This window comes from Hemitrygon akajei, chromosome 31, assembly GCF_048418815.1.
Source record: "Hemitrygon akajei chromosome 31, sHemAka1.3, whole genome shotgun sequence".
NCBI classification, from domain to species: Eukaryota; Metazoa; Chordata; class Chondrichthyes; order Myliobatiformes; family Dasyatidae; genus Hemitrygon; species Hemitrygon akajei.
In genome coordinates, this window is record NC_133154.1 from 35,357,741 (window position 1) to 35,381,921 (window position 24,181).

The following is a 24,181-nucleotide window of genomic DNA, read 5'->3' on the forward strand; positions in this document are numbered from 1 at the left end:
GGGAGAGGGAGACGGGGTGGGGGAGGGGGAAGGGGAGAGGAGGTTTGGGAGGGAGACAGGGTGGGGGAGGGGTGAGGGAGACAGGGAGGGGAGGGGAGAGGGAGTGGAGGAGAATGGGGAGGGGAGAAGTGGTGAGGGAGGGGAGGAGAGGTGAGGGGAAGAGAGGGGGAAGTGGTGAGGGAGGGGAGGAGAGGTGGGAAGGGGAAGAGGGAGGGCAGGAGAGGGGGAAGTGGTGAGGGGGAGGAGAGGTGGGAAGGGGAAGAGGGAGGGGGAACGGAAGGGGAGGGGAGAGGAGAGGGAGAGAAGAAAGGGTGAGAGAGAAGAGGAGGTGGAGAAATGATAGGGTGAGTGGGAAGAGAGTGAGGGAGAGGCAAAGATTGAGGGGACAGGGTGAGACGGAAAGTTTGTGTAAAAATGGGAGAAAGGGAATTGGGAATCAGGAGAGAGTGATGAGAAAGAAAGAGAGAGAGCTAAATAAGAGGGGGGAGAGGCTACTGGTGATGTGGATTGAGGAATATGGGAGGCAGAGAGGTCAGCCCCCCACTGAGTAGAAATGACATGCGAGAGGTTGGTGGGACCCCCATATCTGCGTTCACCTATCCCTAGATATACCCACAGCTCTCACACTGGTCTACGAAACTGTCAGGGGAGGGGAAGGGGAAACAGGAACTCTGTTCAACAACATCAGGACTAATAAAAAAAGTGTGTCTTCTGGCTCCTGTACCTCCTCCTGATGTAAGCAATGAGAAGAGGGCGTGTCCTGATTGGTGAGGGTGCTTACTGAGGCACTGCCTCTGGAATATGTCCTCGATAGTGGGCAAGATTGTTTACTGGGTGGAACAGCCCTCGATGGCCTGTCATTGGACCATCCACACCGGACGATGATGAAATCGGTCAGAGGGAGAGGTGTGGGGGTTGCCATAAGGCAAGGGTTAACACAATATCCAGGCAAGGACAGGGTGCAGACAGTAGAGGCAAGAAAGGTGTTTGAGAGGCACGGTTTCCTTTTAAACAGCCGGGGACTGGAGACCAGATAACCGATCCAAGGCAACTAGGGGATCTTTGCTTCACCAACTTCAAAGTGTCATCGGTTGTCAGCTGCAACACACACACAGAAAATGCTGGAGGAACTCAGCAGGCCAGGCAGCATCTATGGAAAAAAGTAAACAGTCGACGTTTCGGGCCGAGACCTTCTGGCAGGACCTTCATCGGTTGTCAGCTTGCAGTTTCTAGTGACTTTTAACACCTCTATTGTGAATGGAGTGAATGTGAATTACAAGTAAGGAATTTGAACACACAGTTTACCAAGTGGTCAATATCCATAACTACTCTATGTAAGAGTGGCATTTCTCAGGTCAGACTTCAGAACAGTGAAGGTGGCAGGAGCCATGCCGTTCAACTTGTGCACAAGTAAAATGAAGTGTGGTTGAATCGTCAGCACACGTGCGTATTCTGGGTCATTATTTTATTATTGGCGATGATAGAGGGGTAAACAGGAGGGAGGGAGAGGGCAGCAGAAAGTGAGGGTCATTGATAGGGAGAGTTGGAGTTTATGAGTTCGGGAGGGTGATTAGGAGGGAGCCATTAGGTAGACAGAGAGAGGGAGAGAGGAATCAGGAGGGATATGGAGTGAGGTAATGATAGGGAGGGTGAGGGATGGAAAGGGGGAATGGTTTTGAGAGCATATGAGGGATTCTGAGAAGGGTGTGGGGAGATTACAAGGGAGAGAGAGGGATTTCAATAAGTGAGCGAGGCAATGCTCGGAAAAGGGGGAGAGGGAGGGAGGGATTACAAAGGAGAGGGAGATGGATTATGAGGGAGGGAGAGGGTGTAGGAGTGTCATTTCCAATTGCCACACAGACAGGTTCAGGTGCACTAAAAAAATTACCAGAGATCACAAAATATCAATTACATGTATAAAAGTCGACAGAGGTTTTACAAGAAAGAACATAATTGGAACAAAATAAAAGAGGAATTTCTTGAACCAGAGGGTGGTGAATCTGTGGAATTGATTGGCAGTGGAGGCCAAGTCACTGGGTATATTTAAAGTGGAGATTGTTAGGTTCATGATCAGTCAGGGTGTCAGCAAGAAGAGAAGTCAGGGGAGTGGGGTTGAAAGGGAAAATAAGTCGGCCCTGATGGAACGGCCGAGCAGACTTGATGGGCTAAATGGCCTAATTCTGCTCCTGTCTCAGTCATTGACAAACACAATTGGAATAAAGCAAAGTCCATTGTGGAGCAAAGTGGTCACAGAGTCAGCATACTGAGGCAGCGATTAGGATTGTGCTGGTTGGTCCAGGAACTGACTGGTTGAAGGGAAGTTGCTGTTCCTGAACCTGGTGGTGTGCGACTGCTGGGTTCTGTTACTCCCTCCTATTTTATTAGCCAGGGCACAACGAAGTGTCAGGAAGTTACATTAAGGACAGGCTGGACAAAACTGGGTTGTTTTCTCTAGAGCAACAGAGGCTGAAGGGAGACTGATAGAAGATCATAAAGTTTCGATAGAGGTTTATAAAGTTATGAGAGGAATAGATAGAGTTGACACCTCAGGGTCAACCATGGATGTTGTATCCTAGTTGTCCAGATATGCAGGCTGTTGCCCACGGAGCAGGCTCCCCTCTCCACACAGCTGCGAACCCAAAGGAACGGCGGAGACTGTTACCCACGGAGCAGGCTCCCCTCTCCACACAGCTGCGAACCCAAAGGAACGGCGGAGACTGTTACCCATGGAACAGGCTCCCCTCTCCACACAGCTGCGAACCCAAAGGAACGGCGGAGACTGTTACCCATGGAACAGGTTCCCCTCTCCACACATCTGCGAACCCAAAGGAACGGCGGAGACTGTTACCCATGGAACAAGCTCCCCTCTCCACACATCTGCGAACCCAAAGGAACGGCGGAGACTGTTACCCACGGAGCAGGTTCCCCTCTCCACACATCTGCGAACCCAAAGGAACGGCGGAGACTGTTACCCATGGAACAAGCTCCCCTCTCCACACATCTGCGAACCCAAAGGAACGGCGGAGACTGTTACCCACGGAGCAGGCTCCCCTCTCCACACATCTGCGAACCCAAAGGAACGGCGGAGACTGTTACCCACGGAGCAGGCTCCCCTCTCCACACATCTGCGAACCCAAAGGAACGGCGGAGACTGTTACCCACGGAGCAGGCTCCCCTCTCCACACATCTGCGAACCCAAAGCAACGGTGGAGACTGATACAGTTTGATACCAGCAGCGTCACAGGAGCTGCCAGTCAGCATTGAACCTCAGCTCTGGATTTTTCCTCGGGGTTCACTCCCGAAGCCTTCCCCATGAGTGGGTACGGCCGCAAGGTAGCGGGGGTTTGAGATCAGAGTTTTCCTTCTCCTAGATGAGTTGCCAATCACAGCTGATAAGCCCCATCTGCCCGAAACGACAGTAACCTGCCTTTGCCCCTTCCCCTGTCAGTAGAAATGGTTAGCTTAGTAGCTAAGCCACACGTGAAGGCCAGGAGTTGGACTTGTTTGACAGAGGCTATTTGAGACATGCGCCATTGGGAGCATTTAATAGTGGGACCCTACCCCTACTGCCACCCCGGCTATAACTACCTCAGAGTAGGCAGCTGGTACCTTTTGTCGCAGGAGTTAAAAATGTTTAATACCAGAGGGCATGTATTAAGCAATGGGGGAGGGGAGGGTACATTCAGAGGAGGTGTGGGCTAGTTTGTTTATATACAGGGGGTGCTGAGTGCCTGGAATGGGGTGGGGGGTGGTGGCGGCTGAAACTATAGAGGCAATTACGGCACAAACAGCCACTGTCCAATTCAATTGCAGATGCTGCCTGAACTGCTGAGTTCTTCCTGGACTTTGTGTGGGTTGAGAGGCGTTTCAGAGGCTCTTAGGCCTGCATGCATATTAGTACAGGGAACAGAGGGAGGTGGAGGCTGAGTAGGCCGAGGGGACTAGTTTTGATTGCTGGTTGATCCAATCGTTACACAGTGCATTGAGGCAGAACGAGGGAAAACAATAACAATCCCAAACAGAGTGCAGTGCAGGGAGACAGCAAGGTGCAAAGGCTTGTGAGGTCAAGGGTCCACGTTCTCGTACTCGGGGTCTGTTCACTTGTCGAACAGTCGGGTAGAAGCCTGGTGGGACGTGCTTTCAGATTTCTGCCCGATGGGAGGGGTAGAGAGAATGTCCGGGATGGGTGGGGTGTTTGATTGTGCTGGCTGTTTTACTGAGGCAGTGGGAAGTGTAGACAGAGTGCATGAAGGGGTGGGGGGGTGGGGGGGGGCTGGTTTCTGTGTGGTACCGAGCTGTGTCCCTGAGGTTTCTTGCGGTCACGGGCCGAGCAGTTCCCGTACCAAGCCGTGATGTATCCGAATAGATGTTCTGAATGTCACGGGGAAGTTAACCTCGTGACGGTGACATTTATTTAACGGGGAATTGGTCTTCGCCTGACTAACAGTTGTCTCTGCAACAAGACCCCCCCCCCCACACCTCCAAGAACCCAAGCCCCCATCGCACAGCCTTTGAGTTAGTTGTGTCAGAGCGAGAGAATCTTAGCTTCCCCTTCTATAGGCTTCTCGCCACTGACTTCCTGTCCCATCGATCTGCAGCCGCGCCCGCGGCCTCTCCCTGTCTGTTCTGGGATCCCGTTCTCCCTGGATTCGGGACACGCGGAGATCGGAGGCTGGCGGAACGAACAGGCAAGGATCTTGCGGCAGCTGCCGGCGAAAGAGGATGGGAGGGGGTTGCAGAGGGGCAGAGTGGCGACTTGATCTCTCAGTGGCCTGTCCCCGCCACTGGGAGGCTCAGAGTCACAGAGCTACACCGCACAGAGATAGGCCTTTCGGCCCGGCCAGTCTGTGCTGACCACGGTGCTCACCAGTTCCCCGTGTTCGGCCCATATCCAGTGCTTCCTAAATGCTTGCATTGTACCACTTCCTCCGGCAGCTCCTTCCAGATACATATTTAAAAGGGTCGCTTTTAAACGTTTCCCCTCTCATCCCGGTTCTGGACGCTCCTATCCTGAAGAAATGACTGTTACCATCCGCCTTGTCTGTGATCTCATAATACTTTTCAACTTCTCCATAAGGTCACCCCTCCTTCTCCTAGGAGTGTGTGTCGCTGGGGATAACTTTATTTTTTCTTCGTCAGATCGGCGCAGTGAGCGGAGATAGAGGGGCACAAAGACCCCGCGGCCGCTTCGTCGCTCCGCTCCTTCCCGGGACTAGGAGCAGGTGAGTGGCGGGGGTGGGGGGGGGGGGGAGGGGAAGAAGGAGGAAGAGAAGGGGGGGCGAAAGGAATAGAGAGCAGGGGTAGGTGAGGGGGATATAGAAGGGGCGACGGTGGGAGAGGGAGTAACTGAATGTGTGGCTGGAGGAATAATGATCTTTCTCTCTTCCCCGCCCAGATGAGGCTGTGCGATATCACCACCCACTCCGTCCCCCCACAGGGGACCCTCCTCTGCGGATCCTCCCCGGGATGACCCCGAGCCAAGTCGGACCGTTGGGCAGCTCCTCCGACCCCTCTCGTCAATTTCCCGCTCCAGCTGCCAAACCCAGGGTTCAAGGGGCTGGAGTCTGGCACGGCGAACCCCACTACTCCCACTCGCACCGGCAGAGGAGGGGGAGGCATCGAGAGGGGGAAACCTTCGCTGCCCTCCACCGGCGCTACGGGGAAGGGGTAGAGAGAGCACGGGAGGAGTGGCGGTGGGCGAGGGACAGTGAGGGAGGCGTCCCCACTGGCAGACTGGTGGAGTTCGACTGAGGGAGGGGAAGGGAGAACGTGAGTGAGGGGTGTTTATAGAGGTTTTCTCCGAGATGTCATCACTCCCCCTCCGTGTCTTTCCCTCCCTCATTTCTTCTCACACCTCTCCACCCTCTTCCTCTCTGAGTCTCCCATTCCCTCTCCTCCCTCCCCCCACCCTCATACACCTTCTCTCTCCCTGCTAAGGCCTCCCTCTCTCCCTTCTGAGTTGACAAACCCTCTTCCTCCCTGAGTCTCCCATTCCCTCTCCTCCCTCCCCCCACCCTCATACACCTTCTCTCTCCCTGCTAAGGCCTCCCTCTCTCCCTTCTGAGTTGACAAACCCTCTTCCTCCCTATTAGTGTTTCCCACCTTTCCCCTCTCTGTCCCCTTCCATTTCCTCTATTCCTCCCTCCACCCCCTACCCCATCTCCCTCGATCAATTCTCTCACTCCAACCTATCCTACCCCTTCTCCCTACTTTACCCACCCCTCCTCCCTCCCCTTCCTGCTCCCCTATCCTCTTCTCTCTCCCTCCCTCGTACCCCTTCCATCCTCCTCCCACCCTCTTCCTCATTTCCCTGTGACCCTTCCCCACATCAGACAGCAGAGATGCTGAATATCCAGAGCAACACACACACAAAGTGCTGGAGGAACTCAGCAAGTCTGGTGTGATCAGTGGAGGGGAATGAACAGTCTACCGATCCTCTGAGCTCCTCGGCCATTTTGTGTGTGTTGCTGAGGCTTCTCAGGCCCTTTGTCACTTCCCGAATTCGCTCCCTGTCTTGAGTGTGCTGAACCTCTACCCGCGGGTCAAACCTTTCTGAGAGCGTGTGCCCAAGTTGGAAATAATTCACTGACACTCCATGGTCATTTTGAGCAGAGATGGTCACTGATTAACAAATTAGTAATGTTAATTACATTTACATTGCTTCATTGTTAATAAAAGTATAACGGATAGCTTTTGGAAAACTTGTTCAAAAATTAATATTAATCTTTTAAAAAGACAGATGAAAATATCGTAATTTCTAAATTGTATTGTGCAATGAAACCTGATTGGTCATTTCCTAGTAGAGCTTTCTGGATCGGCGGACAGACAGGGTGAATGAATGCAGCCCTTTCTCCCCAGGGCACAATCATGGGCAAATAGGAATCTTGGTTGGCACGGACCATTTGACCATGATCTGCACAGTGGCGGGGGGGGGGGGGGGGGTCGTCATACAAAACAATAGATAGTATTGTTATTGTACCTCCTATATAAGAAAGGCGAAGGTGAAATTATAAGCTTTGGTGCATGATCATAAACGGTTAAGGAATGGGAAATAAACACACCTTATAGGTAAGACAGCGTCCAGGCAAACAAATAAACAGTTCACTATATTTCTGAGTTTAACCGGTTCAATTCCACTTGTTATTTTGGCCTCCGACTCTTGGGATTTCAACGTGTGGAGTGTATCACAGCTCCCACGGTGAAGGGTTTAATTCTCTGCTGATTAGAGTAACGCTGAGATATTTAGTCCTAGATTTAGGGGCTTCATGGTAGCGTAACACTTTACAGTTCCAGCGATCAGAGTTCGATTCCCACTGATCTCTGTACAGACTTTGTAAGTTTACATGGGTTTCTTCCGGGTGCTCTGGTTTCCTCCCACATTCCAAGGCGGACATTTAGGGCTGGTAAATTGTGGGCATGCTATGTTGGCATCAGAGGCTTGGCACCACTTGTGGGCTGCCCCCATACACCCTCGGTCATGGATGCAAATGATGCTTTTCACTGTGTGATCTGATGTACATATGACAAATAAAGTCAATCTTTATCTTCTCTGGCTATGTTGTCGTCTCACTTATGGATCAAGCTGCCTTGTAGATGTTTGATTCAAAAATATACCTTCCTACCATCAACACAGTTCCCCGAGTCATTTTCTGATCAAAGGGGACTTCAGTCTGTCCCTTTTCAGCAAATGGGTCCAGTTCGTCATAGGCGAAGCCCTCCCCACCATTGACTCATTTGCACAGAGCGCTGTCACAAGAAAGCAGCGTGATCCAGGACCCCACTATCCCGGCTATACTCTCTTCTCATTCCTACCTTATGGAGAGAGGTTGGTACTTCATGTCATGAAGCATAGGAGACTGAGGGGTGACCTTGTATAGCTGTATAAAATCACGAAGAACAAGGCAGGAGGTCGAGGAGCCTCAGGACTCACACCACTTGGTTCAGGGACAGTTATTACCCTTCAAACACCGGTGTGGATAATTCTGCTCATCTCAACCGATTCTAGGACCTCAGACTCACTTTCACGGGCTCTTTACAACTCAATCCTTTACAATGGCAAGGTAGCAAAAGGTAAGGTAAAAGGTAACCAAATACTTGGATGATGAATTTATTTTTAACATTGGATGGGTAGAGAAGAGGTATGGATGGCCACATATATTAGCCATAGGCAGTTTCTGTTCCACATTCCCTTATTATCCCTTTTTCATCTTGCACTACGTATGTTTGTCTCACGGATGTGTAACATGACATTCTGACACCCGTACTCAGTGCCTCATCCAAAGGCCAGAGTGCTTTTACCTCCCTGTCTAAAGTTGCTGACCCTCTCCGCTACTGATCCTCAGATGTAGCCTGGATAATCTTCAGTTGCTCCCTGATGACCAAGATTCCCTCTAAGGCATTCAGCTCCTAGCTCTCTCATCCTTTCCTATCCATGTACCTGCCCAAATGTGTTTTAATTTTAGCCGCCTTTCCCACTTCCTCGGGCATCACTTTCTATATTCCCATTACCCAGTGTGTGGAAAACCTACCTCGTTAAACCTTTCTCCTCTCACCTTACTGTGCCCATTAGTTTTGAATTTTCTGACTTTTGCAAAAAGACTGCATTTACCTTATCAATGTCCTCGTGATTTTATACAGTTATATAAGGTCACCCCTCAATCTCCTATGCCTCATGAAATTAAGTCCCAAACTCTCTCCATAACTCCATAAGGATGTGGATACTATAGAAAGGGTGCAGAGGAGATTTAAAAGGATGTTGCCTGGATTGGGGAGCAAGCCTTATGAGTGAACTTGGCCTTTTCTCCTTGGAGGGGCGGAGGATGAGTGGAGACCTGATAGAGGTGTATAGGACGATGAGAGGCATTGATCGTGTGAATAGCCAGAGGCTTTTTTCCCAGGGCTGAAATGGCGAGCACGAGGGGGCACAGTTTTAAGATGCTTGGAAGTTTTTCACGGAGTGGTGGGTGCGTGGAATGCACTGCTGGCGACGGTCGTGGAGGCTGATACAATAGGGTCCTTTAAGAGACTCTTAGATAGGTACATGGAGCTTAGAAAAATAGAGTGCTAAGCGGTAGGGAAATTCTAAGCAGTTTCTAGAGTTGGTTACATGGTCAGCAACAACATTGTGGGCCGAATGTAGATTTCCATGTTTCTATAGCTCAGTCCCTCGAGTCCCGGCAATATCCTCGTGAGTCTCTTCTGCATTCTTCCCATTTTAATAATAGGGCAACCAGAAATGCATAGAGTACTCCATATGCAGCCTCACCTCCACCCTCAATGCCCCGAACGACAAAAATGAAGCCTTCCAGCACCCGGTCTAGGTACAGTACCTACGAACCGCTAATGACGGACAGTTGCCCCTAGTGACGGTGCTCCCCGGTCGCTGATGGGCGGTGGGAGGACGTGATCCTGAATGGCTGAGGGCGCCATCCGTCAAGTGTCGTTTAGGGGGGCGGGTCGTTTCTCGGAGAGTTCCGGGGAGGCAAGACTCCATGGTCAAACTGAGTGGCCGAAAGCGCAGTCTGTCATGGCCGCGGCCCAATGAAACTGCAGAGTGATAACTCGTGATCATCTAGCATTGCCTTGAGTGGTAGTGGGATGGAATGAGGGGCGGGATGTTTCACGCAGCCCAGTGAGAAGGCGATGATAACTATGACGGACGGTTGCCCTGGTGACCACTTCCACTCCACGGCGGAAGGCCCGCCCAGCAGCGCGTTGGATGCTAGTAGGCCGCGGCGTGAAGGCGAGGCGGGTAAAACATCGATTGGAGGAGGGGGAGGGTAACGGGGCAACTACCATTCGACCGTGCAGCGCTGGCGCCTTCTTCTGACACCCCAGCGTCCTAATTCTTATTCTTGTCTCTCCGCGTTGGCAGCGTGGAAGACTGTCCGTGCAGGATTGAGCGGGGGGGGTGGTGGTTTGCGCCGAGACTCGAGTACGCAGACGCGGGACAGCCGTCAGCCAGGTTGGGAGGGCCGAGTGCGCAAGCGCGGGCACTCGTGGGAGCCGACATGAGACATGTGCGCATGCGCGGCGTGGGATGGCGACTGCGAGTTGTTGACCAAAATTAGGACGACCCTGTGGGAACACACACAAAATGCTGGCGGAACGCAGCAGGCCAAGCAGAATCTGTGGTGGGAGAGGCGAAGAGCCCTCATCAGAGCGGGATAGGGTAGAAAGCCAATGTTAGTGGAAATTCCAGAGCGGTACAGCCCAGAGAAATGTAAACCACAGTAAAGCCGCTGTTGGGCATTCGTTTGTACTCAGGGCATTTGAAGCCCCAGAACGGGCAACAGCGCTCAGAAATTGGCCATTTGGCCCACCTCCTCTGTACTGACCCTCTCACACTTTACTCCCGTTTCCAGACCATTGTTCTTTCATCTCTTCCAGAATCTAAGACTCTCTATTTTCCCCCACCTCTGAGGAAAATATATACCCCGACCACCACCGCCTCTAAACGCTTGATACTCCCCACCATGCACAGTGTGTGTCCTACCTACATACATTTTGAGAGTAGGACAATCCTGGGTACTTCCTAGGATCTAGGCTTTTACGTTTCTGTGGAAAGCAGATGATCTTAGGGACTGGATTAGTGTGTTAAACTATGATGTGTCCTCTACAGAGACTTGGCTAAGAGAAGAACACGACCAACAGTTCAATTGTTCAGATAAAAAGAGAGGGCTGTAGAATAGGGAAGAGGTGTCTGAAGGGATCATCTGCTGAGGCAGTATGTTTAGAGCTCAGGAATGTCAAAGTGGGATTTGTTATTAATTTTATTATTTAGGGATACAGTAGGCTTTTCTGGCCCTCCGAGACACACAGCTCTAGCAGCCCCCATTGAACCCTAACCTAATCATGGGACTGATTAACCCATCAGTGTCTTTGGACTGTGGGACACTGGGGAAAATCCATCCATTCCATTGGGAGGACTACAGATTCCTCGTAGAAGGGAGCTGGAATTGATTTCTGGCACGCTCTGAGCCGTAGTGGCGTCGAGCTAACCGCTATGGTGGAGTCCACACCACATAACACACGCACAGAGACACGTATGCTGAGGTAAAACATATTTGCAGCTGCATCTCGGGCACCGAGCACAGGGATAAGCAGTATTGTCAAGAAAAACATAAACAAAACAGACTTCACAAGAGGGAACACAATTAGGACAAAGAAGGTTGAAGTCCATTGTGATGCAAAGTGGTCACAGTGTCCCTGTATTGAAACAGTGATTAGGATTGTGAAGGTTGGTTCAAGAGCCAAATGGTTGCTGTTCCTGAACCTGGTGGTTCAACTTCTGCCCACTGGGTGCTGTGAGACAATACATTTACAGGGTGGTGAGGATCTTTGATGATGGATGTTGACTTCTTGAAAGTCAGCACCTCCTGTAGACACACCAAACGTAGTGAGGGATGTGTTGGTGATTTATTGGGCTGAGTCCTCTATTCTCCACAGCTTCTTGCATTCCTGCACATTCCAAATGCAATACCAGACCGTAATGCAACTAGTTAGCACAACATCTGAATAGAACATCTGAATAGGGTTGTTAGAGTGGTGACGAAGAAAGCAGATATGCTTTAGGAAAGGTGAAGTCACTATGATAGGGTTAAGTGGGATGTAGAGGAACAGAAATGTTTTATTTATCACTGACATAAGCTGTGAAATTTGTTGTTTTGTGGCAGCAGTACGGTGCAGGCATAACAAATTACTCATTTACAATACATGTAAATAAATGTGAAAAAGAGGAATAATGAGGTCATGCTCATTGACCATTCAGAGGGAAAGAATCTGTTCCTAAGGTCTTCGGTCTCCTTGATGGTAGTAACGACGGCATGTTCCAGAAGGTGAGGGTCCGTAATGAGGGATGCCACCTTCTTTAGGCACTGCATTTTGAAGATGGCCTCCGTGGTGGGGTTGTGCTCGCGTTGGAGCCAGCCAACTCTACGGCCCTGCAGCCTCCTGCGATCCTGCGCATTGGAGTCTGCATATCAGTTGGTGATGCAACCAGTCAGATTGCTTCCCACTGCACATCTGAAGATATTTGCTCGTTTTTGGTGGCAAGCAAAATCTCCTCAAACTCCGAATGAAATATAGCCTCTGGTGTGGCTTCTTCGTGATTGCATCAGTACGGTGGGCCTAGGATGTTGACACCCAGGAACTTGAAACCTGTCACCCTTTCCACCACTGACCCCTCAGTGAGAACTGGTGGGTTTTCTGGACTTCCCCTTCCTGAAATCCCTAATCAATTCCTTTGACTAAGGAACAAGGTAGTTGGAATGGGTGGCCTTAATTTCCCCTGTATGGACTGGGACCCTTACCTTGAAGAGGGCTACGAACTTGTAGGATTTGGTGCGTACCTCAAAGACTCGGAGAGCTATGCTGGCTGGATTCAGAGCTTTATGCTTTCTCTCTTGGAAGGGTCACCCATCCCAAACTGGTACTAAGAGTGGTTCAGGTTCGGGAGTTCAGCTCAGAGCTAATAACTCTGACTGGTCAAAAAAATTGTTACAGAAACAGCAATGAAGAATCCTTCTATGTCTGTGTACAGCGGTACGATGGCCAAGGACAGATAGAGATGGAGGACCTTCATTGCTGCCCTAAGTGGCTGTGGTGTAAATAAGACTAGGACCTGAATTTTTCAGGAACGTCTCGGCAGTTCCTTGACACAGTATGTAGGTTGTCCAAGTAGGGAAGGGGCCGCTATCAACCTTGTATTGGCAAATGAACCTGGTCAGGTGATCTGCTCTGACATTTAATCACCCTCCCCTAATGTGGGGTCGCAACCCCATTCTCCCATCTTCTGTCTGTAGCCCTCAACCCACTGACTAATCAATAACCGTTTAATCTTTACCTTCAGCTGAGCGAACTGGGGCTTTTCTTTTTGCAGCGAAGGCGGATGATAGGTGTACAAGATGATAACTGGTATAGATGGAGTGGCTAGCCAGAGACTTTCTTCCCAGAGTGGAAATGGCTAATACCAGAAAATATACTTTTAAGGTGATTGCAGGAAAGTAGAGGGGGGTGTCAGAGATGTTTTTACCTCACCCACAGAGTGGTGGTTGCATGGAATGTCCTGCCAGGGTTGGTGGCAGACTCAGAAACATTAGAGACATTTAAGAGACTCTTAGATATACACGTGAGTGAAAGTAAAATGGAGGGTTATGTGGGAAGGAAGGGTTAGATTCATCTTCGTTCATTATGTGCCATGTCGTATGATGGGTGATCATGGTCTTTCCACGACCATGATCGTTCTTGGCAAATTTTTCTACAGAAGTGGTTTGACATTGGCTTCTTCTGGGCAGTGTCTTTACATTATCAGAGGTTGTCTGCCTGGCGTCAGAAGTCACATAACCAGGACTTGTGATATGCACCAATGGCTCATACGACCATCTACCACCTGCTCCCATACTTCTCGTGACCCTGATCAGTGGGGGTGTTGTTAAGCAGGTGTTAAACCTTGCCCAAGGGTGACTTGCAGGCTAGCAGAGGGAAGGGGCACCTTAGAGACAAGTTCTCCTCATCATGTTCTACACAGTGTTTTTAGAACAGCTTCTTCCGCTCAGATTTCAGAACTGGCCACAAACAATACCCCACTATTCCTCTTTAGCATTATTTATTTATTATTGTAAACTAGAGTAAATTTTATGTCTTAGACCATACTGCTGCCACAAAACAGCACATTTCATGACATTCGTCAGTAATAATAAACCCGATTCTGATTCTGAAACTTCCTTCAGAGATCTTTAACGTACAAGTGCAAAGTTGACTCCCTGCTGAACTCCAGACCCAGGCAGCAAACTTGAAAAGGATCTCTCTCCCCCCACTCTCTGAGTTCTTCAGAGAACTCCTCAGATGTTTAAGACAAGGGCAAGGCTGGACCTTGGCTAAAGTGCTAGGTGGGGGGGGGGGGGGCGGGAGTTCAGTTACAATGAGGAGCCTGAGGGGCAACTTTTACCTGTAGCAGAAGGTGAGTTAACAGAACGAGCTGCCAGAGCAGGGAGTTGAGGCAGGTACATTGGTATCATTTCAGAAGCACGTGGATGGGTGGGACTTGGAGGGAAATGGGCCAAGCACAGTAAATTGGGACCGGCTGGGTCAAAGGGCTTGTATCAAGTTGTATTACTCTATGAATCAGGAGGGCTAAAAGGGACCATGAAATGTCCTCAGTGGGTAGGATTAAAAAGAATCCCTAGGTTTTTTATACATACATTTAAAGAGTAACTAGATGGCACCATTAAAGGAAGGATTTCATTGCTTCGTGTCAGAAAGTGGGTGAGATAAAAAATGAGTACAGTACTTAGTGCTGCTATTCCCCAAGGAGAATGATTTAAATTATTTAGAGATACAGTGCAGAACAGGCTCTTCCAGTCTTTTGAGCCACACCCACCAATTTAACCCCAGCCTAATCATGCAACAATTTACAATGACCAATTAACTAACCGGTATGTCTTTGGACTGTGGGAAGAAACCAGAGCACCTGGAGGAAACCCACACGCTCATCACAATCAAACTCCCAACACCCCGAGCTGTAATAGCATCGCGCTAACCATCGCTGCCATGGTGCCCAAATGTGGAGAGGGAGAGACGAGAGAGAGAGGGGAGGTGGAATGGTGCAGAGAAAGAGATGGAGTTGGGGCAGTGAGAGAGAGAGAAAGATGGGTGGGACAGAATAGAGAGACATGCTGTTTTAAAGGAAGAGTATGGAGGCTTTGGGAAGGTGCAGCGGAGTTTTCCCAGAATGCTGCCTGCATTAGACAGAAGGGGATGATGTACAAATTTAGCTTGTTTTCTCTGGAGTGGCAGAGATTGAGAGGAGATCTGACAGAGGTTTATAAAATTATAAGAGCAGAAAGATCCCCCAGGGTAGAAATGTCTAATACCCGAGGGCTTGCAGTTAAGCCAGGAGGGGGAAAGTTCATAGGAGATGTGTGGGGCCAGCTTTTTTTCACACAGATTGACTGGTGCCTGGAATCTGCTGCCAGGGGTGCTGATGGAGGCGTTTCAGAGGCTCTCAGATCAGACAAAAAGGGACGTGGGCACTGAGTAAGCAGAAGGGATTAGTTTAGTCAGGTGTTGTAACTAAGTTTGGTACACATCATGATTTGAAGGGTCTCTTCCTGTGCTGTACTGTATTACAGTATCCCTGGCAGTTATTTACAATCATCATTTATCTCCTGAGCAGCTCCAAGTGGCGAAGATGTCAAAACGTAAAGTGTCGTTTGAGGTTGGCGGTGGGGACCAGGAGGAGCGGCTTCAGCAGGTAAAGTGTTTCAGAGGGAGGGAGCCCTTCCTTACGGAATTTTGTCTGCCGCTGAGACCTGCCACTGACTGACTCTTCCTCCACACTGCTTCACCATTACCCCATCTCTCCCCCCTTTGCCCCTCACTCCCACCTCCATCCTGCTCTCCTTCTCTCCCACAATACCTCCTTCCTTTGCCTCCACACTCACCCTCTCTCTTGCCCCTCTATTTCACCCTTTCCCCCCTCACTCCCATGCTCTCCCCACCTTCATTTAACTCCCTTACCCTCATTTTCCACTCCTCCTCCTACTCTCTCACCTCCCCCTCCACCCCACTCTCTTCCTCTCCCCCACTCCCCCCCAGGTCCCGATGAACGGAGGGGGTCCCGGCAGCCGTTTCAAGGATAAACACTCACTGGACAGCGATGAGGAGGAAGAAGGGGACGAGGGAGACTCCACAAAGTATGACATGCTGGCCACTGAGGACATTGAGGGTGAGCTGGGGATGGGGGTCGGGTCTCTCCACACTGACCCCACAGCCATGGACCCCTCAACTACTGCAGTCTCTCATCTCATGGGGGGGAAGGTGGAGAACAGTGGGAGGGATGGGCGAGGGAGAGAGGGGGGTGGTGAAGGGATAGGGGAGAGGGAAGCTGGTTGGTGGAGAGAGAGGGACATATAAAGGGAGTGTGAGGGGGAGATGGGGAGAAGGAAAGGAAGAGTTGGAGGAGGTAGCATTGGGAAAAAGTGGGAGGGTGGTGAGAAGAAGACGGGGAGGGAGGAGTGAGGCGGGTGGAGGGAGTGGTGGGGAAGAAGATGGAGGGATGGTTGCAGGGAGATGGGTGGATGAGATGTTGAATGAGATATGTGGAGAGTAGGGAGGGAGTGAGGGGTGGGTGGTGAGGAAATGGGGGAGAGGGGTAGTGGGAGGAATGGAGTGTTGGGAGGGGTGGGAGGAATGCTCTCTACCCCTTCCCTCCGAGCCACTAATCAGGCCCATCTCCTGTCCTCACTCACCCACTCCAGGTCAGGAGTCAGCCACCATCGACTATGACGAGGGCATCAAGATCACCCCCTTCAACCTGGAGGAGGAGATGGAGGAAGGCCACTTCGACTCTGAGGGCAACTACTTCCTTAAGAAGGAGGGCGAGATACGTGACAACTGGCTCGACAACATTGACTGGGTGAGCGGATGAGGAAAGGCTGGGGCCTTCCAAGTGATGGGACTCTGGACCCTCTATGTTCAACTGGCGCTCCAACATGCATCCTCCCTCGCCTACTGAGCATTCATGCCTCTCCCTCCTCCCTCTTAAAGCCATCCCATGATTGTTCTCCATTGATTTCACTCAAGCTTTCCCGATTACTGACTGTCAAAACTCTTCAAAATTTTTAAATGTTTCAGGAGCTTTCCTGATTGCCTGTTCTTCCAGCTTAGTAGACTGCCTGATTACTTCCTCTCGCTGCTCACTAAAGTCCCTCTTTTGTTGTGAATGTTTCACTTGAGTTTTCCTGATCTATTTGCACTCCTCGCTTCCTCAACTGTCAAACCCTCCCTAGATTTAAATATTTCTCCCCAGGTTTTCTAATCACTTCCTTTCACAAATAAGTTGCAGAACCTATGAATGCAGAGATTAGACAAAAGTGGAGGGAGAACAGGGTGAAGGGGCTAAGAGGCTTTCAACTACTGCTCTGGGATGTACTCTCTGAGGGTCTCAGTTGGGAGTTGTGTTAATCCCAAAGCCCGAGAGTTATTGTAAAGTGGGAAAATGTATAAATTCAGAGGTTAGACATGAGCAGAGGCAGAACGCAATAGATGGCCTGAATGGCCTGTTCTTGCTTCTACTCGGTATACTCCTAATGGGAAATGTTGTGGGTCGCTACCTGAAGTTGTGTCGGCTCGCTCACCCCAAGTGGCAGAATGTACAGCCACAGTCCAGAGACAGTAGTCAGTGAATGGCAGGACCCTCAATAGGGAGGATGTATGGAGGGATCTTGGGGTGCCCGTCCACAGCTCCCTGAAAGTTGCCACACAGGTTGACAGGCTGGCAAAGAAAGTCCAGGTACTAGGTTCCACATTCAGGAAGATACATTGCCACTTTATAAACTCCGGTGAACCTGCAGCCGGAGTATTGCATTCAGTTCTGGTTCAGTTAGAGGCTTTGGAGAGGGTGTTCCCCACTTGGAGAAGAGGTTCACCAGGATGTTGCATGCATTAGAGGGCATGAGCTATAACGAAAGGTCGGACAAACTTGGGTTGTTTTACTGGAGTAGCGGAGGCTGAGGGGAGACCTGATTGTGAGAGGCACGGAAGGCGTAGACAGCCGGTATATTTTTTCCCCTGGTTTGAAATGTCTAATAGCGGAGGGCATGCATTCAAAGTGAAGGGTGAAAGTTCAAAGGAGATGTGCTGGGCAAGTTTATTCACAGAGTGGTGGGTGACTGGCAGGTGCTAGCAGGGCAGTGGTGGGGGCAGATGTGATAGAGGTGTTTAAAAGCCTCTTAGACAAATGGATCTTCAGGGAATGGAGGGTTATGGACATTGTGTAGGCAGAAGGGATTCGTTTAGTTGGGTCTTTAATTACTAATGTAATTAGTTCAGCATGACCTTGTGAGCCAAGGGGCCTGTTTCTGCATTGTACTGTTCTATCGACGTGAGAAGGAGGTGTTGGAGAAGGTTATTTGGCCTGCACTGCTGTCAGTGAGATCACAGCTGATCTGGCTGTGGCATCACCTCTGTCGTTTCCTGATCAACTGTAATTGAACAAATCCACCTGACTGTGCTTTAAATGTATTTAATGAGGCAGCCCTTACTGCTTCCCTGGACTGAGAATTCCACAGATTCACTGCTCTCTGGGCAAAGCAGTTTCTCCTCATCTCTGTCCTGATACACTCCGAATCTTGATGCTCTGCCCAAGAGTGGAGGAGTGCTGAGCAGGATCGAATTTCCTCTGGTCCTTCTACAGGGAACACTCTCTAAATAAAACAGTTCAGGACGAGGTGGGGAGCTGTGTCAACTTTCTGCACCCACCCAATACTGAGTTGTTGTGGAGTGGCTGAAGATATCAATGATAGCAGATCAGATGGGGAGGGTCAGACTTGAAGGGCAGAGGTAAAAAAACAACCAGGTCACAGTCAGGGGATGTGCTGGCTTTCTCAAAAAACCTTGAGTATTGTGTCCAGTTCTGGTCATTATAGGAAGTTTTAACAATGTCGCAGAAGAGATTTATCTGGATGCTGCCTGGATTAGATAGCATGTCTTACGAGGAAAGTTTGAGTGAGCTCGGGCTTTTCTCTTTGGAGTGAAGGAAGTGAGAAGTGTCTTGATAGAGGTGTACGAGATGATGAGAAGCAGAGATTATAAAAGCCAGCGCCTTTTTCCCAGGGTGGCAGTGACCGATACCAAAGAACATCCATTGAAGGTGATTGGAGGGAAGTATATGGGGAATGTCAGAGGTAGGTTTTATACACACAGGGTGGTGAGTACATGGGACACACTACCAGGGGTGGAGGTAGAGGCAGATACATTAGGGACATTTAAGAGACTCTTGGATAGTCACATTGAAGATAGAGAAATAGAGGGTTATGTGGGTGGGGAGGATTAGATTGATTGTGGAGTAGCTGAAAATGTAGGCTAACAGCTTGTACTGTTTTATGTTGTTATTACGGTGGCTGAATGTGTCCATACAGCGGATGGGAGCTGTGGTGGTGCCATGGTCTTACCCAGGAAACCATCTGGGTCACGGTCAGGGACTGTGCCAGCTCCCTTCAAACCCTGGCTTGCTGTTGTGGCAGAATGCATCAGTAGGTGGCAGGCGAGGGGGGATGTGGTTGGTCTGCTCCTCCTCCTATGTGGCTTAAATGAAGAAATAGTCAAGGTCAGGAGGTGTGACCATGAAAAACCCTGAGTTGACGCAGTTGCAGAAGATATCAATGCAGTGATCAGACGGGAGCAGAGGGGTGAGGGAGCCACTGACCATCCCTGCTTTTACAGGGCAGAACAGTCACAATCAGGGAATGTGCCGTCTCTCTCTCGTAAACCCTGAGTTGACACGGTTTCAGAATGTATTAATGCAGAAATTAGGCAGGGACACCAAGAGAGGGGGTGAACAGATTCAGTGGGTGGGGTGGAGCAGATTCTGTGGGGAGAGGTCTTGACGACTGGCCTGTCCAACTTCTGCAGGACTTAACGGGAAAACAGTCCTGGCCATGGTCAGGGGATATGCTGGCTTCCTGTGTTCAGTGACGGAGGGTGGGTGAGGAGGAGACTCTGGCCTTGCACTGACCTCCCATTGCTTTTCTTCTCCCAAACCCATCCACCACCCCACAGGTTCGCATCAAGGAGAGGCCAGCCCGCCAGGACCCAGAGACGGGAGGAACGGAAGCCCCGGCCGATGTGCGGACTCTCCTTCGCGGCATCCTAGAGTTGCTGAAACCTGGGGAGACAGTGGCAGGTGCCCTGCGACGGCTGGGCGGGGGTGCTGGCAGTGGATCAAAGCGCCCCTGGGAGTCACGGAGGAAGCGGAGGAAGAAGGAGGGGAAAGAGGAGGAGGAGGAGGAGATGCAGGAGGGAGGGGAGGAGAAGCCCGGCCAGAAGGAGCAGTTGGATCGGCTAACGGGGCTAGCGGACCAGATGGTGGCCTGGGGCGAGTTTGAAATCTACCAGCACACCTATGAGAGGCTGGGGTTCCGGCTGAAGAAGGGCGAGAGCCATAAGCCTCCTTCCAAAGGAGAACACACCCCCAGTATCGACATGTTCGCGGAACAGATTGACGAAACAGCACTGGCATCGAGGCAGGAAAAAGAGGAGGGTGAGTGACGGGGGGGAGGGATCTGTACACAGACGAGAGTCTCTCAGTCCATCTCTCTCAGAGGGAGATTTGTACACTGACTAATGTCTCTCGGGGGGGAGATTTGTCCACTAACCAGTGTCTCTCAGAGGGAGATCTGTGTACTGACCAGAGTCTCTCAGTCCCTCACTCTCACAGGGAGATCTGTACACTGACCAATGTCTCTCAGTCCCTCACTCTCACAGGGAGATCTGTACACTGACTGCTGTCTCTCAATCCCTCTCTCTCGGGGAAATCTGTACACTGACCGGTGTCTCTCAGCCCCTCTCTCTCAGGGGAGATCTGTACAATAACCAGGCTGTTTGTCTCTCTCCTGCCCAGGTTCCTGCCCGGTTGAGCTTCCAGATGTGATGTGGGAGTACAAGTGGGAGAACACAGATGATGCAGAGATCTATGGCCCCTTCTCAAGCGCCCAGATGCAGGTACACGCCTGCTGGGAGGAGATCTCTCCGCCAACCTTTGTCTCTTCACATCTACATCGATTGCTGAAAGACCTTGCGTGTCAGGGGGAGGGTTGGAGGAAGATCTCAATTGTGGGTCCCTATGGCTGCCCGTAGAAATTCAGGGGTGCTGCAGTATCTGTAGTGGATGGGTGGGTGTGAGCAGCCTTTCTCCCACATCCCTCCTTCCCTCCTCTCATTCCCCTCACACTCATCCCCTTTCTCCCCAGTTCCCCCCTTTGACCCCCTCTCACCCTTCCCCCTTCCCCACACTTCTTCCTCTCAACCTCTTCACCATTCTACACCCTGTGTCTCCCTTTCCCCCCTCCCTCACCTCCCCCACCCTTTTTCCTTCCTGCCCCACCCATCCCACACTGACACTTTTCCATTCTCACTCCCCACAGGACTGGGCTGACCAGGACTACTTTGGGTCTGGTGTGTACTGCCGCAGGGTGGGGCAGCCCTCTGCCCCCTTCTACTGTTCCCGCCGCATCGACTTCAGCCTCTACACATGACCTCCACAGAAGGAGGAGGCATAGTGACTGCTGCCCTCCAGCCCTGCCAATCCACCATGGAAAACATCGCTGTCTGCGGACCTCCCCGCATCGGGGGGTGGGCTGGGGAATGGCCCAAGTGCACCCTTCCCTCTCCGTGTGTGAGAGCAGATGGGTACATCGCGGCTAACTTCTGCGGGTGTATGTGAGAGTATGTGTGTGTGGACTTGCTTGATTGTGTGAGAGTGCATGAGAGTTCATGTACTTAAGAATCCGTGTGTGTGTGTGTGTGCGCGCGCTTATGTGGGCTAAAAGAGTGATTAACTGTGTTTGTGAGAGTGTGTCTGTGTGAGGGAGAAGCGTGTATTGACTTGTGCCTGGGTGTGTTTGCCAGTGTCAACCTGACCCTTGCCTTCCCCTCCTGTAAAGTGCACACCCATCTCTGTCTCGACCCCCGCATCTGTGTCTGCATGTGGGTCGGTCTCTCGTCTTGTACAGCCCCTGCCCCTCCCATGCACACAGCATCTTGTGTCCGCACCTGCCATCTGCGTTTTCGGTTTATCTGCACCTCACTGTGTACATGATCAACTCTTGTCGGGCTGCTGTCTATGTGTGCGCACACGTGTCTCGTGTGTGTGTACTTTGTGATCTGCATTTCTCTCAATATAAATGCGAGTTGTTTGAACACATGTTTTTCCTTCAGCTCTGGGACACGGGGCCGTTGTCTGTCTTTGGGTGTACTGTGGACAGAATCAGCGTGGGGTTGGGAAGGTTAACTCACGAGGCTGGCTGCATGTACCACACATGGAAAATGTGTTTTGGGGAGAGGGTAGGGGTGGATGGGGAGCCGAGGAAGCAGACTGGACAGTGTCAAGCTCCTCAAGAGTGGTTGGACCCAGGAAACTGTAGATTGTCCTATCACACTCCTGACCTGTAGATGGGAATGTGGTAATGGTGGCAGATGAGGAGTGCATGGACTAACCCCATCAGGGGATTCAGGAGTGAACCATCACACTCCTGACCTGTAGATGGGAATGTGGTAATGGTGGTGGATGAGGAGTGCATGGACTAACCCCATCAGGGGATTCAGGAGTGAACCATCACACTCCTGACCTGTAGATGGGAATGTGGTAATGGTGGCGGATGAGGAGTGCATGGACTAACCCCATCAGGGGATTCAGGAGTGAACCATCACACTCCTGACCTGTAGATGGGAATGTGGTAATGGTGGTGGATGAGGAGTGCATGGACTAACCCCATCAGGGGATTCAGGAGTGAACCATCACACACCTGACCTGTAGATGGGAATGTGGTAATGGTGGCGGATGAGGAGTGCATGGACTAACCCCATCAGGGGATTCAGGAGTGAACCATCACACTCCTGACCTGTAGATGGGAATGTGGTAATGGTGGTGGATGAGGAGTGCATGGACTAACCCCATCAGGGGATTCAGGAGTGTCCCACCACACTCCTGACCTGTAGATGTGAGCAAGGTTATGTGGTGGATGTGGAGTGTAAGTGGAACTGGAGTGTACCCCATTGTATTCATGTTCACGTGGGCTGTCTGGCTTACCTCTACCCACCTGCGCTGTCCCTGAACACAGTACAAACGTTGGAGCAGTAATTTCCTGGTCAAAGACTCAATCACACAAACGGAAGCAAGCCTTTCGGGAAGCTGGTCCTAGCAAGGTCTTAAGGAACTGAACTAGTCCCATTTTTTCGTATGTCTCCGAATTAGGGGTTCCCAACCTTTATGCCATAGATCCCTACCATTAACCAAGGAGTCTAGGAAGTCCTGCGCTAAACCTTTCCTCTCTGTGTACTTGTCCAAGTAACTTTTAAATGTTGTTAATGTCCATGCCTCAACCACTCACTCGGGCAGCTTGTTCTGTATACGGGTGACCCTCTGGGTGAAAATTGCTCCTCAGGTTTCTATGAAACCTCTTACCTCTCACCTTAAACCTGTGCCCTCTAGTTTTTGACTCCTCAACCCTGGGAGAAAAAGACTATTACATTCACCGCTAATGACTGTACACACCTCTGTAAGGTCTCCTATGCTCCAAGGAATAAAGTCCCTATCTCCTTGACCTCTCCCCATAACTCAGTCCTTCAAGTCCTATCAACATCCTTGTAAATCTCCTCTGCACTCTTTCCAGCTCATAGCAACTTTAAAAGGATCACCCAAACAGAACAGTTCTCCAAGTGTGGCCTCACCAACTGCAACATAACATCCTAACTCCTATACTAAGTGCCCTGGCTGATGAAGGCCAATGTGCCAAATGCCTTCTTCATCTCCGTGTGTACTTATGACTCCACTCTCTGGGAACCATGTACTTATATCCTTAGGTCTCTCTGTCCTACAACACTCTCAGATTCCTGCCATTCACTGTGAAAGTCCTGTCCTCATTTGCCTCCTGAAATTCAACATCTCACACCTATCTAAACACCATTTGCCATTCCTTGACCCACTTACCCAGTTGATCGAGATTCCCCTGTGAATAACTATAGTAACCATTCACAGGGATCAGCACGAGGGTTAGTATATCTTTTCAGGCCGAACAGTCCCAGCATTTACATAGAACAAGTCAGCACAGGAACAGGCCCTTCAGCTGAGTTGAACTCAATCTCATCTGCTTACACAATGTCTATAACTCTCCATTCCCCACACATCATGTGCCTATCTGAGAGTTTCATAAACACCCTCTATTGTATCTGCCTCCACTACCAATATCTTTGATGCATATTCCAGGCACCCACCACCCTAAAAACTTTTGCCTGCACACCTCCTTTGAATTTACCCCCTCTCACCTTAAATGCATGTCCTCTGGTATTAGATATTTCAACCCCAAGAGGAAAAGATACTAGCTGTTCATCTGTGCCCCCCACATCTAATACACCTCCATCAGGTCTCCCCTCAGCCTCCACCACTCCAGAGGAAACAGCCAAAGTTTGTCTAACCTTTCCTAATAGCACATGCTCTCTAATCCAGGCAGCATCCTGGTTGAACCTGTTCTGCACCCTCTCCAAAGTCCCCACACCCTTCCTGTAACGAGGCGATCAGAACTGAATGCGATCCTTCAGATCCGCCTGACCAAAGTTTTATAAAGCTGCAATATAACTTCCCAATTCTATGATGTATGCCTTCTTTACCACCTGTCTATGTTAA

At 50.5% G+C, this 24,181-nt stretch overlaps 1 protein-coding gene and 1 long non-coding RNA gene across 4 annotated transcripts; both read left to right on the plus strand.

Annotated features, from left to right (window-relative positions):
• The first annotated feature begins 4,254 nt into the window (after nt 1-4,254).
• On the plus strand, nt 4,255-7,548 carry LOC140719158 (uncharacterized). Its single transcript, XR_012096868.1, has 3 exons — nt 4,255-4,688; nt 5,140-5,222; nt 5,396-7,548. It is a non-coding gene; the product is annotated as an uncharacterized lncRNA (long non-coding RNA).
• A 2,081-nt stretch (nt 7,549-9,629) lies between these two features.
• Nucleotides 9,630-21,699, plus strand: cd2bp2 (CD2 (cytoplasmic tail) binding protein 2). Of its 3 annotated transcripts, none has more exons than XM_073033571.1 (7): nt 9,630-9,751; nt 15,176-15,253; nt 15,598-15,727; nt 16,260-16,417; nt 19,561-20,041; nt 20,402-20,502; nt 20,925-21,699. In XM_073033571.1, the coding sequence occupies exons 1-7, from the start codon at nt 9,719-9,721 to the stop codon at nt 21,033-21,035; spliced, it is 1,092 nt and encodes a 363-aa protein (XP_072889672.1). In that variant the 5' UTR covers nt 9,630-9,718; the 3' UTR covers nt 21,036-21,699. The 3 variants fall into 3 exon arrangements, with proteins under 3 accessions (XP_072889672.1, XP_072889671.1, XP_072889673.1); XM_073033570.1 differs by having other exon boundaries at nt 9,643-9,747; XM_073033572.1 differs by having other exon boundaries at nt 9,677-9,742.
• The last annotated feature ends 2,482 nt before the right edge of the window (nt 21,700-24,181 follow it).

Bases quoted from the DNA above. Each gene is read 5' to 3' on its own strand.
- cd2bp2 (XM_073033570.1), top strand. From the start codon at position 9,643: ATGATAACTATGACGGACGGTTGCCCTGGTGACCACTTCCACTCCACG. The intron at 9,748-15,175 runs GCGGGTAAAACA...TCTCCTGAGCAG, and splicing joins GGCCGCGGCGTGAAGGCGAG to CTCCAAGTGGCGAAGATGTC. The intron at 20,042-20,401 runs GTGAGTGACGGG...TCTCCTGCCCAG, and splicing joins GAGGCAGGAAAAAGAGGAGG to GTTCCTGCCCGGTTGAGCTT.